Source organism: Hoplias malabaricus, chromosome Y, assembly GCF_029633855.1.
Source record: "Hoplias malabaricus isolate fHopMal1 chromosome Y, fHopMal1.hap1, whole genome shotgun sequence".
Taxonomy (NCBI): domain Eukaryota; kingdom Metazoa; phylum Chordata; class Actinopteri; order Characiformes; family Erythrinidae; genus Hoplias; species Hoplias malabaricus.
This window is the reverse complement of record NC_089820.1, coordinates 21,527,905-21,542,765: the sequence shown is the minus strand read 5'-3', so window position 1 is coordinate 21,542,765 and position 14,861 is coordinate 21,527,905. Positions and strand designations below refer to the sequence as shown.

At 41.1% G+C, this 14,861-nt stretch overlaps 1 protein-coding gene across 1 annotated transcript in view; it reads right to left on the bottom strand.

Annotated features, from left to right (window-relative positions):
- Window positions 1-14,861, bottom strand: part of LOC136679078 (transmembrane protein 8B-like) — a 227,492-nt gene that overhangs the window by 50,302 nt on the left and 162,329 nt on the right. The window contains exon 6 of the mRNA XM_066657358.1: window positions 4,141-4,520. Coding sequence (XP_066513455.1) covers window positions 4,141-4,520 — 380 coding nt within the window. The remainder of the gene's footprint in view (window positions 1-4,140; window positions 4,521-14,861) is intronic.

Sequence of the window (14,861 nt, the reverse complement as noted above, 5' to 3'; positions counted from 1 at the left end):
AACAATACAAATAAAAATAAACAGTTTAAGGGGACGTAAAAAGGAAATTTCAGGTCAGAGTAACTACAAATCAAACCAAATCAAATATATGTGTATAGCGCTTTTTACATCTGATGTTGTCACAAAGCAGCTTCACAGAAATCCAGTAAGACAAAGCTTTGACATGAAATGTAAAAATGTAAAGAAAGTAAAGATGTGAAAAAGCACAAATGAATCTGTGCTACAAAGATAGATAGATAGATAGATAGATAGATAGATAGATAGATAGATAGATAGATAGATAGATGGATAGAGGAAATTCAAGTACAGATTAACATCTATAACTGCCATGGAATTTTTTGAAATATTGCCCATCTATCCGAATAAGAACTGGTACCTTTTCATATTTAATGAGTAATTACTTTTATCAAATTTATATTACTAATATTGTACTAATATTACTAATATGAATTTAATGAATTTAAGACACTCTACCCACCTCTGCGTTCAGCCTATAAGAAGACGCCTTTTGAAGAAAACAGATCTAACTGATAACTTAATTTCTGACTGTGAAAGGTGCTAGAGTTACTTGAAGCGGAAAAGCATCATTAAGATTTGATGCACTGAGTCAAATAAATGTTTAACTTATGAGATGAAGCACTGCAGCATGTGGAATTCAAAACAGTGTCTTCTACCTAGCTTACAATATTAGCATTGTGAACATAAAGACTCACACCAAAGAAAAAAAGCGAAAGAAAGAAAGCTCCACAGACCTAACCTTGGATCTTTGAAATGCCAAAATACTCTTCCAGATCGTTCCCTTCAGCTGCGAGAATCAAAACCACTCAATTATTCAGCCATTATTCCTCCTGACACTTGTATCCAAGAACTTTGGGAAATTTTTGAGCATGCTTGTCCTAACAAGTGTTTCACCAGCACCAACCTAGTGATTTTCCCAGAAGCTGGAATGCTACATTAAGTTTTGCTTATCAGACGGAAGCCCATGAATGTTAAAGAAGCAGTAGAACTATAGTATTTTGTAGTAAAAATAGACATAGAATTTCCTGCATTCGTGATGACTGTAATCTGGTACATGCAAGGTGTTCTTGCTGAAGTTAGCAACCACACATAGGAGATGAAAGTATGAATTTCATTCCGTCAGGATGACAGTTATCTTTAACCTTGTTTTTTTCCCCCTACATATTGCAAGAGTTCCCATCCATTTCTGATAGCTCTGGGCCAAAATACGGAGCTACATATTGGGGTATTAATGTTATGTCAGTTGTGCGGTGTGACAGAGATTAGCTGTTTGGGGTGAGGTAGTACGCTCCTCTGGAATGGAGAAAGGCTAAGGTGTTTCAAAGCCTATGGAACCTAAAGCAGAATAAAATTGCAGTTACATCTTTAAGAGTTTTGCAATGGACCCTACTTTCTGTGTATTACTTTATAACTCTTAGGTTGGTAACTATTTTTAGGTTCTACTGTTTTACTTGTTATTATGTTTTATAACAAAATATACTTCTATTTCTAAATGGGATGAACCAAAAGTTCATGTCTGCATATCCTGTTTTACAAGACAATAATGCCATTCTAGACCAAACAGAAATCTCCATGGTTAAATGGCTTTTGTTGATGTCATTTTCTAAACACATATTTAATCTGTGCTTAGAGAAATCCTGGGAAAATCCCAATGACTGCAAATAAGCAAAGAAAACAATTATAATGGAGGTCCCTTTCCACTGATGTGTTGATAATCACTTTAAATTCACTTCTATTAAGGTTTATTTATATACTATTATTTGTCTCAAAGCAGCTTTACAGAATTCCAGGTCTTAGCCCCAAATGAGTGTGCAGTTGTGACAGTGACAGGATAAACTCCCTCAGAGCACGAGGACAAAACCTTGAGGGGAACCAGGACTCAAAATTGGAACCCACCCTCCTCTGGTCAAAACTGGAGCAAAATAAACAAAGAGCAGTGTGTAAACATAGAGCAGTATGAATTAAGAATATCTACAATGCCTCTGATATTACAACGTTCTGTCTTAGTCTTTTAGTATGGAGTGAGATCACTGTCTTTCGTGAGAGCGCAAAAACGACACTAAATCGAACAAGTTAGACTCAACGAGCGCACAGAATCAAGAAAACAGCTACAGTGCGACCAGAAAAACAAGCACTGTGCTCTGCACTTGTTTCACTGTTTTTTCCTCGCTTCTGAAATTTACGCTCGCTTCTCAAAAGTCTGCTCACTTCTCAGTTTTAACAGGAAATACATCACAGATTTAAGACCTGGTCACTGATTCCTAGTGATGGCACCCTGGAATCTGAAGCTTCAAGGCATGCACACAAAATTCTCTCATGTTAAATACCTCATAAAGCAAGCCTACATGAGCCTCGCCTGTGGAAAAAACAGGCAATGGATTAGTGCTGTGATAAATGTAAATGTATGGTCAAAAGCCCTGCTCAAGTGTTTGTGCAAGAATATTAGAATTTTAGATATTAACCGAATAATTTCACAACAAGAAGTGCCAACCTGCAATAGTGTGAATGTAATTACAACAGTATAGTTTTCACAATGTGCCTCATCAAGATGTGTTATGAGTGTATTCTAAACTTACTTTTAATAAGTATTTAATAATTTTACTGTTTATTATTTAATAATTTTACTGTTCTATGTATTGTAACATAATGAATTATTCATCCATTAAAGTTTTCTGCCAAATCAACGCAAATCAGTAATGAGATTGTCAGGGACTCGCGGAGGGCGGACTAACGGAGGCGGAAGCATACGCTAAAACACAGATAAACTTTATTTACAAAAAGGAATCACGAAACAGAGACTGAGACTGAGACTAGGGCAAAAACCAAAACGAGGGAAAGCAGAAACAGACAGACGTGAGACTCAATGATGACAGAGAAACAAAACAATGACAGAGGAAACAAAGCGGGGCACGCACGAGACAAAACGAGGAACAGACAAACTGAAGGGAGCGATACAACTATGACATTTAGAAATGAAACTACTGGATACGACACAACCAAGGTGAAATGTCCGACAAGAGGAAGTGAGAGAAGGGGACTTAAATACAAAACACAGACGAGACACACCTGAGACAGATAACGAGGGGGCAGGGTAACAAATGAGACACAGACAAGGAGGCGGAGCAAAGGCGGGACTAGGGCAACAACAAACAGAGCCATGTCCTGAGAGAGCACATGGCAGGAAAAACAGACATGAGAGGACGGGGGTGTGAGAGAGATATTGAATACATGCACAACAATGTAATTTTAGTGGTTAATTTTATTTAAACAACAAATACATGGTTGTAATGCAGCCAAACACGATGTGTGGATTCGCGATTTGTGTATTCGCGAGATACACAAAGCACTTTGAGGTTTTGGCCACCAGACAGCACTTATGTGCACTGTGTCATGAAGCTTCGAGTAATTAACCATTTTCAGATTAAAGGGTGCCATCACTAGGAATCGGTTACCAGGTCTTGAATCTGTGATGTATTTCCTGTTAAAACTGAGAAGCGAGCAGATTTTTGAGAAGCGAGCACAAATTTCAGAAGTGAGGAAAAAACAGGAATGGGCACTGAAAACTGAAACGAGTGCGGAGCTACAGGAAGCGAGCACAGTGCTTGTTTTCTGCTCTCGCTGTCACTGTTTTCGCTCGATTTTCTTGATTGACTTGTTTGATATAGTGTCGATTTTGCGCTCTCACATAAAATACAGTTATCTCACTCCATATTCTAGTGGTGATACACAAATATTCAACTGACTGACCTTTATCTTGGAATATGATATATAAATTATATATATATATATATATATTTTTTTTTTTTTTGACTGTATGACCATTTTTGAATATTCTATTTACTCTGAACCATCACTGGATTAGGAACACCTACCTTGTATCAGGAGAACTTTGTAGTTCTAAAATTACAGACTGTAGTCCATCTGTTTCTCTGCATACTTTTGGTTAGGACAACCACACGACCACCACAGAGCAGGTATGACTGGGTTTTGGGTTTTCATTCTCAGTGCTGCAGTGATACTGACATGCTGGTGGTGTTTTGGTGTGTATTACGCTGGTACTAGTATCAGACACAGAAGTGCTGCTTTAGTTATTAAACACTGATATGATCCAGCTCTACTCACCACGTTGAGCTTGAGCTCCATGTTTAAGACGCCTCCACTGTCCAGCACTGGCATCAGGTTGATGGCGAACACTGCTGCCCGGTCCGGAGGGATGGAAATATTGGGGCCGAAGAAGATGTAGAAGTGCACGGAGAAGGTATCCAGCTCGTTGCGTAGTGTGGGGCGGATGGGCCAGCACTTATTGGTGTCAGCAGTGGGAGCTAAGTAGGTGATGCTGTCTTCAGCTGACAGCCGCGGGCCCCCGTCTGAGCCGTTCCTTGACAGAGTGGGCAGACTGGCAGCTGGAAGGGTTTCTGACAGAGAGAAGCCCATAGCGCTGCCAAAAGACTGCGGCATGTTCATAGCTGAGGAGCCCTTAGTGACACTCGGCTTTGAGCAGTCTGAAAGGAGAAGAGCAGGAGAGGGTTCACAGTTAAAACTAGACTCAGTAAAGGTTCTTACACAGTGCTTGACTGATGTAAACTTTTTCTTATTTCACCCCTTGATTTTTCCAGTTTGCTTTGTTCTCTATTTTAACATGTTTGTTTGCACTATTTTTGCCCACTTCTTTACTTCCTCCACTCTGTTTCAGCTCAGTTTTCTTAATTCTCAGGATAAGGGGAGCGAACTCAGAGCATTTTACCACACATTTCTGGACTTAGGCGGAGTGGTCTTATTTCACAGTGTATGTGTTGGTATGCACAACACACACAAATACAGTGCGAGTCAAAAGTTTGGACACATCTCATTAGCCATTGGTAGAATAACGCTATTCGCTGTAGAGAACTGTGTACCAGCCCCTACCTATGCACATCACATGTTATGGTCTCAAACACATTAAGAAATTGAACAGTTCTACAAATTAACTCTTGACGAGGCCACGACTGTTCACTAAAAACATTCCAGGTAACGACCTCATGAAGCTGATTGAGAGAACACTGAGAGTATGTCTAAAGCTGTCATCAAAGCAAAAGGTGGCTACTTTGACAGATCTAAAGTATAAAACACATTCTGGTTTTCCATATTCCTATATCCAAATTCCATATGTGTTCATTTGTAATTTTAATGTCTTCCATATTGATTTACAATGTAGAAAACAAACAAACAAACAAAAAAAAAAAAACAAAGAAAAATCATTGAATGGTAAGATATACCCAAACTTTTGACTGGTACGGTATATGTGCACAAGTATTCAAATAATAATATATTTTTGCATAACATATCTCCTACAGCATTCTCTGTGTCTGTGTGGGTTTCCTCCGGGTGCTCCGGTTTCCTCCCACTGTCCAAATAAACAAGTTGGTAAGTGGACTGGGAACTCAAATGTGTCCGTAGGTGTGAGTGTGTGAATGAATGTGTGAGTGTGTGTCACCCTGTGAAGGATTGGTGCCCTCTCCATCGTGTGTCCCCATCTTGCGCCCAGTTATTCCGGGTAGGCTCCAGACCCACCGCGACCCTGAACTGGTTAAACGGTTGCGGACAATGAATGAATGAATGAATGAATGAATATCTTCTTTTTGCAGAATTGTTCTGCATATTATAGGAAATGATATCTGGATGATCTACGATATACATGTTATGCCTCTAACCAAATCACAACAATGTTAATAATGAAAAGTATTTCTATATTTATGGTGCTTAAAGCAACCCTACGTAGAATTTTGACTTTAAAATTACAGCTTCAAAATCATTGTGATGCTTCATTGACTTCTACTTCAGACTCAGCACTGTAGAAACTGCACTATATACAATTTAGAGGAGGATAGAACCCACTGTGTTTGTGTGTGTGTGTATGTGTGTGTGTGTGTGTGTGTGTGTGTGTGTACATTTTTGCCAGCTCAGTGTTCCATTATCCATTATCTGTAACCGCTTATCCAATTTAGGGTCGCGGGGGGTCCAGAGCCTACCTGGAATCATCGGGCGGGAATACACCCTGGAGGGGACGCCAGTCCTTCAGCTCAGTGTTGCAAAGCCTATATACTAATAAAAATGACCAAACAATCCATTGTGCAACTCTCATTATAGCTGATGAGCTGTGCACTCAGTGACCTGAACCTGATGATTCCTGAGAGACAGACAGAGTGAAGAGGAATGAAGATATAGAATTTTCAGGAACCTCCAGACTGAATGTGATGGGTTGATCTAAGCACACAGGTCACAGTGAGGCTAAAAGATTCTTGCTGTCAGCGCTCGGCTTAGCGAGCTGCATCTCGGAGCCTTTGACTGCAGAAATAGCTCCAGCCTTCCATTCCAATTTTACCAGGATAGTTTGCATGGGACTGTCAAGATGTCGGCCTGAATCATTGCAGGAATGTTGGAGTATCTCAGCAGAGCTCACACTGAGGTACCAGTCACCCTCTTCAGCATTCAGGGCCCAAAGCACTGCAGAAAGCATTCACAATCTCTCACTTTCAATATGCTACGTCTTTATCATAGGGCTACACTCTTGCCTACATTCCCACCTTCAAAAAGACCCACTGTGCAGTGGACCACGCATTCGAATCACTGTGATAAACACTTTATGTCAAAAACAATGCAGACACCCCTTGTAATCAGTGAAATCAGGTACCGTAAGGTGCACACACTTTAGCATTGTAAACACAGTGGGGTCAAATGTGTGCACACTGCTTGTATAAAACAGCAAACAGAGACAGTTAGCCTAAGGCCCATTAGCCTAAGGCCACCTATAAAACCTCCCAGCACTGGGCTGAGGAGGTAGATTCATTCATTCATTTTCTGTAACCAGAGTCCAGAGTCAACTCAGAATCACTGAGCACAAAGCAGGAACACACTTTCCTTTTATTTGAATTCAATTTAACCCTCTTGTATTTAATGTCTCATCTTCTGGATTTCCCTTCACAGTGTACAGCACTTGGAAAATATACTTTATGATTTAAATAAACTTGCCTGCCCTTACAGCAGGTCTTATGTCATGAAGAATCAACGAACCATACAGAGGACCTTCATTCAGCCGTTACATTTCTATATGGAACCACTGCCTTTATCAGAGAGCCTTGAAAGAAACATTTATTTATTTATTCTTTTTTATTCTGTTTTTATTGTTATTTACATCATATAATATATACAAACAAGACTTGAGAAAACATAAAAAAAACCTGAGGTCTCCAGTGTTAATCCCCTTTCTGCATCAATCTTGAACTTGATTCTTCAGATAATGAATGGTAAACAGATAATATGTAAATATAGCCAAGCTTATGTAAACACATTCAATTGTACAAATAAGGGGCAAAAAGGTAATTTATTCTACACTTAGTTCTAAAAGCACACTGTAAGTGGTCACTGCCAGTAGGGGGCCTAAGCTGTGCCACTAGCTCTTAGAACCCCAGTTCCCCAAGTCCTCAGCGCTAATCAGAATAGACTGAGCACACCTGCTGCGCTCTGTATATGAGATCATCCAAACGAAAAAAAGGAGAAAGGAAAACAGGTACGATTAGTCTCAGAAAGCAAAGCTGCTTTATTTTGAATTTGCTTGTGTTAGGAAAATATCCTTTGCTTGATAACGCCGTTTTAGTATCTCCTTTGTTTGGCAGTTCTTGCCTTTTTTCCCACGGCTTTTTACAGCAGTTATTCCACCGATTCTCAGCATAGCCATCTGTCTGTTTCAGCTTCAATTCTGGTGGATGTTTACTTCTAATTTCATTTATATGTACTTCACACAAGCGTTTTACCCACACTCCTTTTTCTATTTTTGTATATTTTTATTATTTCTTTGTAAATTCACACAGAAGAGATAAACAAATAAATTGTGTCCACCCCCAACCCATAACTCAAAAAGTTTTCAGTACCTACTTCTTCATTAGCATGTATTTACTTATTGTCTCAACTAGGAAACACTTGGGTTTCTCAAGCTTTACATAAATAAAAATTATGCTACAAAGCCTCATGAATATTTTTGTCTTTTTTCAGACTTGAACAGATGTCTCGAATCCCAAAAACATCCTCTGAATGGCCAGCCTAATGAGCTCATAATTGTTTCATTGTTTAATAGTTTTTTTGGACTTTTTTTTGCTCATTTTATTCCAGCATGCATGACTTAGTGGAATATGCTTTACTTAAATTGATAATTTAGATCTAAAACAACTGAGGGAAAATAAATCTAGCTTCCACTTGGAAGAAAAAGAAAATCACATCCAGTGAAGGTCCTCGTTTGTTTCTGCAGGTGTCTATATGCATTGAGTTTATTATTGAGAATTGTTTATTTCTTGTGATTTCTTTTAAAACCCTTCAAAGATTTTGCTTTTTTACGTTGGAGTACATTAAATCTACACTTTTAGAACAAAGGAAGCAGGAAGTGACTGAAGAAACAAAACTCATTTGCTTCCCTAAAGAACATTTCTGTCTTGGTTTCTTCTGAAAACGTCTGTGGAGCCTGTTTTAAACTGAAAGGTTTGTTAGGTCAGAGATTCCCAGCCACATGGCTGTGGACCGGTACTGGGCTATGGATCAATTAATGCACTGCAACAACAACTAATTTCTGCATGAGGTAATTTAACATTCAGTTTCCAAACAGGTTAACAGATTTGATAAATATGCACAAATCCTACACACACACGAAGCAACGGCCAAGCAATATGCAAAACAAGGCCGTTGTCCATTGGAGGCCAATACTTGAACTAAGGCCTTCAAATATATGGCTCCTTTCAACTAAAATCATTACCTGGCTCTTACCCTCTCTCTGATCTTGGCTCTCTTTCAATTGATTAAACGGCATGAAATATGTGGAAGTGCTGCCCTGTTGCCTGGGCAGAATCTGGGCTTTTACACTCATATCTGATTATTAATAAACTCTGTCTTATGACTCATGATTCTAAACTGATGATAATCAAGAGTGGAGAAGAGCCGTCTGCTGTTAGGGGCGTTTACGGCCCTGAGAGTAGCCCTGAGAGCTGGGAGAGGGGCAGTAAAGATGTCAAGGTTTATCGGGACAGCTGAGGGAGAAAGTGGGGACCTATCACATCCTGGGAAAAAGCCTTGATTGGTATGTTAATGCCACTGACTTTACGAGGTGCCTCTGTCTGATCAAATCAAAGTTTTTTTTTCCAACTCCCTTCTAATTATAGCCATTTTGCTCATAACGTCATTACCGCTCAAGCTGTCGGAGCAAGATGATGGGCTAAGCTGCTATTACAGAGTTGTGGAGGGTCTGGCGTAGTAGATGTCAATGTGTGGTTTCCTCCTTCCTTTACAAACAGCTGAGATCAGCGGGACCCCAGGTGCAGAGCAGAAGGCCTGAATGTCAACTGTAATGTGAAGCTCCTGCAACACTAGCGTAAGAAAAAGATGTATGTCTCATCTGACACCTCAGTCCACACGGCACTACTTGAAGTCAAGCATCTTTGATACTTCCTGTGAGCACTGTGATGAGTGTTCCTTGTAAGCTGCCTTATAAGTTACTGCCTACACAGGGAACTGTTTAAGTAGTCAACATTTCAATCCACATCCAGTCTTATAAAAGGGACAGATATGCTCTTGTGACAAACCAATGATGTCGCCACATATAACCACCACTTCATGCAACTGGGTTTTACTCCCCTCAACTCATAATCAACTCAGAGTTTACTCCCTCAGCCCAAAATCACATCAAATTTTACTCCCTTAGTTACAATCACAATCAGTTTACCCCACTTCACTTCCACAGTCACCTTACAGTTTACTCCCCTCAGCTTCCACAGTCACCTCAGATTTCTGTAAAGCTGCTTTGTAACACTGTGAGGAGTTGGTGTGTTCTCCCCCTGTCCGCGTAGGTTTCCTCCGTGTGCTCCGGTTTCCTCCCACAGTCCAAAAACACACGTTGGTAGGTGGATTGGCAACTCGAAAAGTGTCCGTAGGTGTGAGTGTGTGAGTGAATGTTTGTGTGTGTCTGTGTTGCCCTGTGAAGGACTGCCGCCCCCTCCAGGGTGTATTCCTGCCTTGCACCCAATGATTCCAGGTAGGCTCTGGACCCCCGCGACCCTGAAGTGGATAAGCGGTTACAGATAATGAATGAATGAATGAATGCTTTGTAACAACCCCATACTATATAAAATGTATTTAGCAGAAATAACTAAATAACTATGGAGAAATGTTCTTCTTTATTGTTCTATTGTGAATTTAGATATTAGTACCTTTATTTTTATGATCTGGCTTAAAATTCTAGCTAAAGAGAAATGCTTCCGAGTGTCTAATGCAGCCCAAATGTAGGGATACTAAGTATTCGTGGAAGCAAAAGCAATCCACATTGCGGGGACCCAGTGCTCATAGAAGCCGCCTTGAGGAAGAGCTGCTTTGTTCAATTAATAAAGTCAAGCAAGGTTCAAAGGCTGTGTGATGCATTCAGTTTGAGGAGGCTCTGCAGCTTCAAACCCCACCATATGGAACTGCAGCTTCTTACCTTCTCTCTGAACGCTTGCCGTAAGACACAGATGAACAGAAACAACATGTTTCTGCAAGAACCTTCTCCTAGACTCTGACATTTTCAACTCTCTCTCTCTCTCTCCAGCCAAAACGTTCAGTATGCAGACGCAGAGACAAAACACAAACAAGCAAAGATTACCAGTGAAAAAATAAGTGCAGGACGGAGGCTAGGATATGAGGGCATTTATTTTTCATGAGACGCTGCTCCCAGAGCCCCTTAAACTCTCGACCCTGTAACATTCTCTCTCCACAGGATCTGCTTCCAATGCAATGTGCTTCACTCTTGTTGCAGATTATTCGTATTACTTATCAGCTGACATTTCAGCTTTGAACACATATTTCACCATGCTAGGTGTTGAAAAATGTGTCGGCAAATGTGCCATCAGATAAAAATAAGTAACGTGTAAGTCTCTGGACCACCCAAAAAGACACACACTCACACACACACACACACACACTTGGATCCTCTGAAACAAATTTTTGTGCCTGCATCAACAATTTGAAACTCCCAGTGTTTTCTGGACATTTATGACATTGTTTATTTACATCAGCAGATGTTACCACAAAGTTGCTGGATCAAAGTGTCACTGATTGGCTCAGGCTCTGGTCTAAAACATCATTAATAAACACCACTCTAATTGCTGCTCTCATATTTGTGGTCAAATGCTGTGTGCAATCAGCCCAGGCCATGAAAAGATAAAGAATGCTGGTGGCTCATTTAAAAAATGCTAATATATCTTCTTGCTAACAATATACTTCATAAAAAATGGAATATAATTGGTTAGTGATAATACACTGCACTGTGCAGACATCAAATGAAATTATATATTCATTAAGTTTCCAGCTACAATGGCTTTTAAATATGAAATAACAGAGAAATGCTAGTGAATATAAAATTGTACTCTGTCCACACTTTGCATTTATTATTAACTTTGTTTAATTTATGAGTTATGTTTTTGTATTGTTTGTTTTTCCCCTTTTCTGAATGAAGGCTATGAACATTTAACGCTGTTTAGATCTGCAGTGCAAGCCACACCCCGACTGGAGCTGAACCTACCTTTTTGAGACTGTGCATGTGATGTTAATACATAAAGACGTCTTACATGTTCCAATATTTCCCACCAAATCTGACCTGACAACTGACTATTGTGAAATGATTTCAGGCTTTACAGGGTGACTATCAGAAGGACACTGTGTTTTAGCTGATACTTTTGACTCAGTCTTGCCAAAAACATTGAAATAAAACTGAAACATTCTAAAATCTAAAATGTATGTAAGTTTAAGTTTAAAGTGTCGTTTTTGATTGGGAATTAAATAAACAAATGTTGATCTCTGATGTTTGCACAATACTGTGGGTTTATATGTGAGTATAATGGGAGCAGATTCTTCTAACGCAGTTTTCACACTTCATAAGTGGGTCCAGGTGCAAAAAAAAAACAAAATGGTCAGTTAAACCCAGCATGACAGTAAACCCACAGCCCATCATCTAGCATCAAATGGCAGTGGGTTTAAAGTGAATGACCCTCTTATCGGAGTTGATTTACTGTAAGGACACATCATCTGTGCATCTGACAGTGGACAAAGAAGAGAAAAGGGTGCTTCGGTGCAGATTTACTGGCACTGTCTGCCGTGTTATTGTTCATAGCTTATTCTCTCCTCACACAGGGCACCAATAAAAGCCAGTTGTGCGTTATCTTTTGCCGTCCTAATGATAGGAGCTGTGGGCCTAATATTGATTTAGAAGCCGTGTGTGAAAAGAGGAGATAATGTCAGCGAGTAACAGGGCAATAAAAGGTCTGCGGGGTAACCAAGTGACAGCGTGGGCAGATGTGTAGCTGAAAAGCATGCTAATTTTATTTTTTAACTTTCTTTTTTTACTCTGCAAGTGTTTTGGGATGAAAACATTTTTTCAAGGTTTTGTAACTGATATCTGCGTGTCACACTGGAATTTCAGATTCAAATTCATTCATTCATAATCTGTAACCCTTATCCAATTCAGGGTTGCGGTGGGTCCAGAGCCTACCTGGAATCATTGGGCGCAAGGCGGGAATACACCCTGGAGGGGGCGCCAGTCCTTCACAGGGCAACACACACACAAACATTCACTCATACCTATGGACACTTTTTGAGTCGCCAATCCACCTACCAACGTGTGTTTTTGGACTGTGGGAGGAAACCAGAGCACGTGGAGGAAACCCACGCAGACACAGGGAGAACACACCACACTCCTCACAGACAGTCACCCGGAGGAAACCCACGCAGACACAGGGAGAACACACCACACTCCTTACAGACAGTCACCCGGAGGAAACCCACGCAGACACAGGGAGAACACACCACACTCCTCACAGACAGTCACCCGGAGGAAACCCACGCAGACACAGGGAGAACACACCACACTCCTCACAGACAGTCACCCGGAGGAAACCCACGCAGACACAGGGTGAACACAACACACTCCTCACAGACAGTCACCCGGAGCGGGAATCAAACCCACAACCTCTAGGTCCCTGGAGCTGTGTGACTGCGACAACTACCTGGTGCACCACCGTGCTGCCCTTTTAATGAAAACAAATACTATTAAATGTACCTCTGCTCCTGTGAATTTACTTCAAAGTAAAATGACTACCTCTACTCTTTAAGAGCAGAGTGGAATGGTACAGTGAGGTCATAATATATAATGAAAGGTTTCTCCATTATTAATTAGAAAGAAATATTTCTAATTATAATTAGATGTGATGAATTTTAAAGCTGGTGGTTGTGTAACACTCATACCAAGTGCCAAATAATTTGGTGAGATGGTGAAAGTGCAAGCCACAGCTGAGTGCAAGCTGAGATTTTCATTAAACTCCCACAGTGGTTCTGGGAGTAGATGAATGAGAGGAGAGGACAGCTGAGAAGTGGGTGGTTGGTTGGCACGCATTTCTGGAGTAACTTCCACCTCCAGCCTTCCGCCCACGCCACTCACCCACCCCCGCCATCCCTTCCACCCCCTCGAGTAATAAAGCCGCCCGACTCCACTGTGCTGCTTTTTTTTGTTGTTGTTTGTTTTCTGTTTTCATTGGCTTTTCAATGCTCTTTTCTCTTCTATCTCAGATGTAGCATATTGTGTATAATTTCATACACTCACAGAGTCACTTGTGAAATATTTCATGCTCTCACCCTGTCATACACACACAAACACACACTCTAGAGGAAACTAGAGCATCTGGATAAATCCCACACAGACTCAGGGAACCCACACTACACTTCTCACAGACAGTCATTCGAGGATCACACCCAGGACCCCCTTGTCCATTGGTTCGAGCCTTCCCTCAGGTCTGAGTGGGGCTGGATGTGTTTTCCTAGCATCTGCTCCACAGCCACTGGGGCTGAACTTGTACAAACCTGGTGCTGTTCCGTTGCCCAGCTGAAAAAAATGGGAGGGGCTGAGTGAAGACGGCGTTCTGGCCTAAAACCTCTGCCAAATCTACTGTGAAGATCGCCCACCATGTTAGTGGGTGGTCTGCCATGACGACCCCTTACGAACTGGAAGTGAAACTGTTAGTGGACTTTATTCGTTCTTCAAAGAGCTGCTTCCGGAAACGTTTAGAGATACAGGCTGGGTTTCTATTCCTGTTTGTGCTTGCTTCTCCGTTCCACCCTTGCTAAACATTGTCTCTTTGTACCCGTGTCTTGTTTCTGCCATGTCCTTCCCATCATTCTCCAGTGTTTCTTCTTTATATTCCCAGTGTCTAGTCTTTCATGGACATAGCACTGTTCCTTTCCAACACCTGATCCCTATTAGCACATGCATCTTTAGCACATGCATCGTGTTCTGCCTCCCTTCCCCTGCCCCAGTATGTAATGATGATGATACAGACACAGTGTGATGATTGACAGACGCAAGCTGGAAAGTAAAGAAACACTACGCAGTGTTCATATGCAGAAGTGTGGGCGGTGTTGGCCCTCAGCTGAGCTCTACTCTGGCACAGGTCAAGCTAAATATCACGGGCAGAGTGTACAGCTCAGCCCCTGCTGTATTGCTATGGTAACCAAGCACACTACGAGGGACAAGGTGCGAGGGAAAGAGCACATTAGATGAGGCTAGCGCCGCAGTCTCTTCTTCTTCCCTGCAGAGGTCTTATAATGTATCGCCGAACAGTGCTCGGCGAGTGCTACACATTTCTCATAAGAGCTGATCTCAGCTTCTGTTAGAGCTGCTTAACGTCAGCCGTAAGTTAGTGCCTTCTTCCCATCACCCCCATTTTCTTCTATTTTTGGTGGAATTTCAACATCTTCAGAGTGGAACGCACCTTTGAGTCTCTAATGTGACACCTCAAATGAAG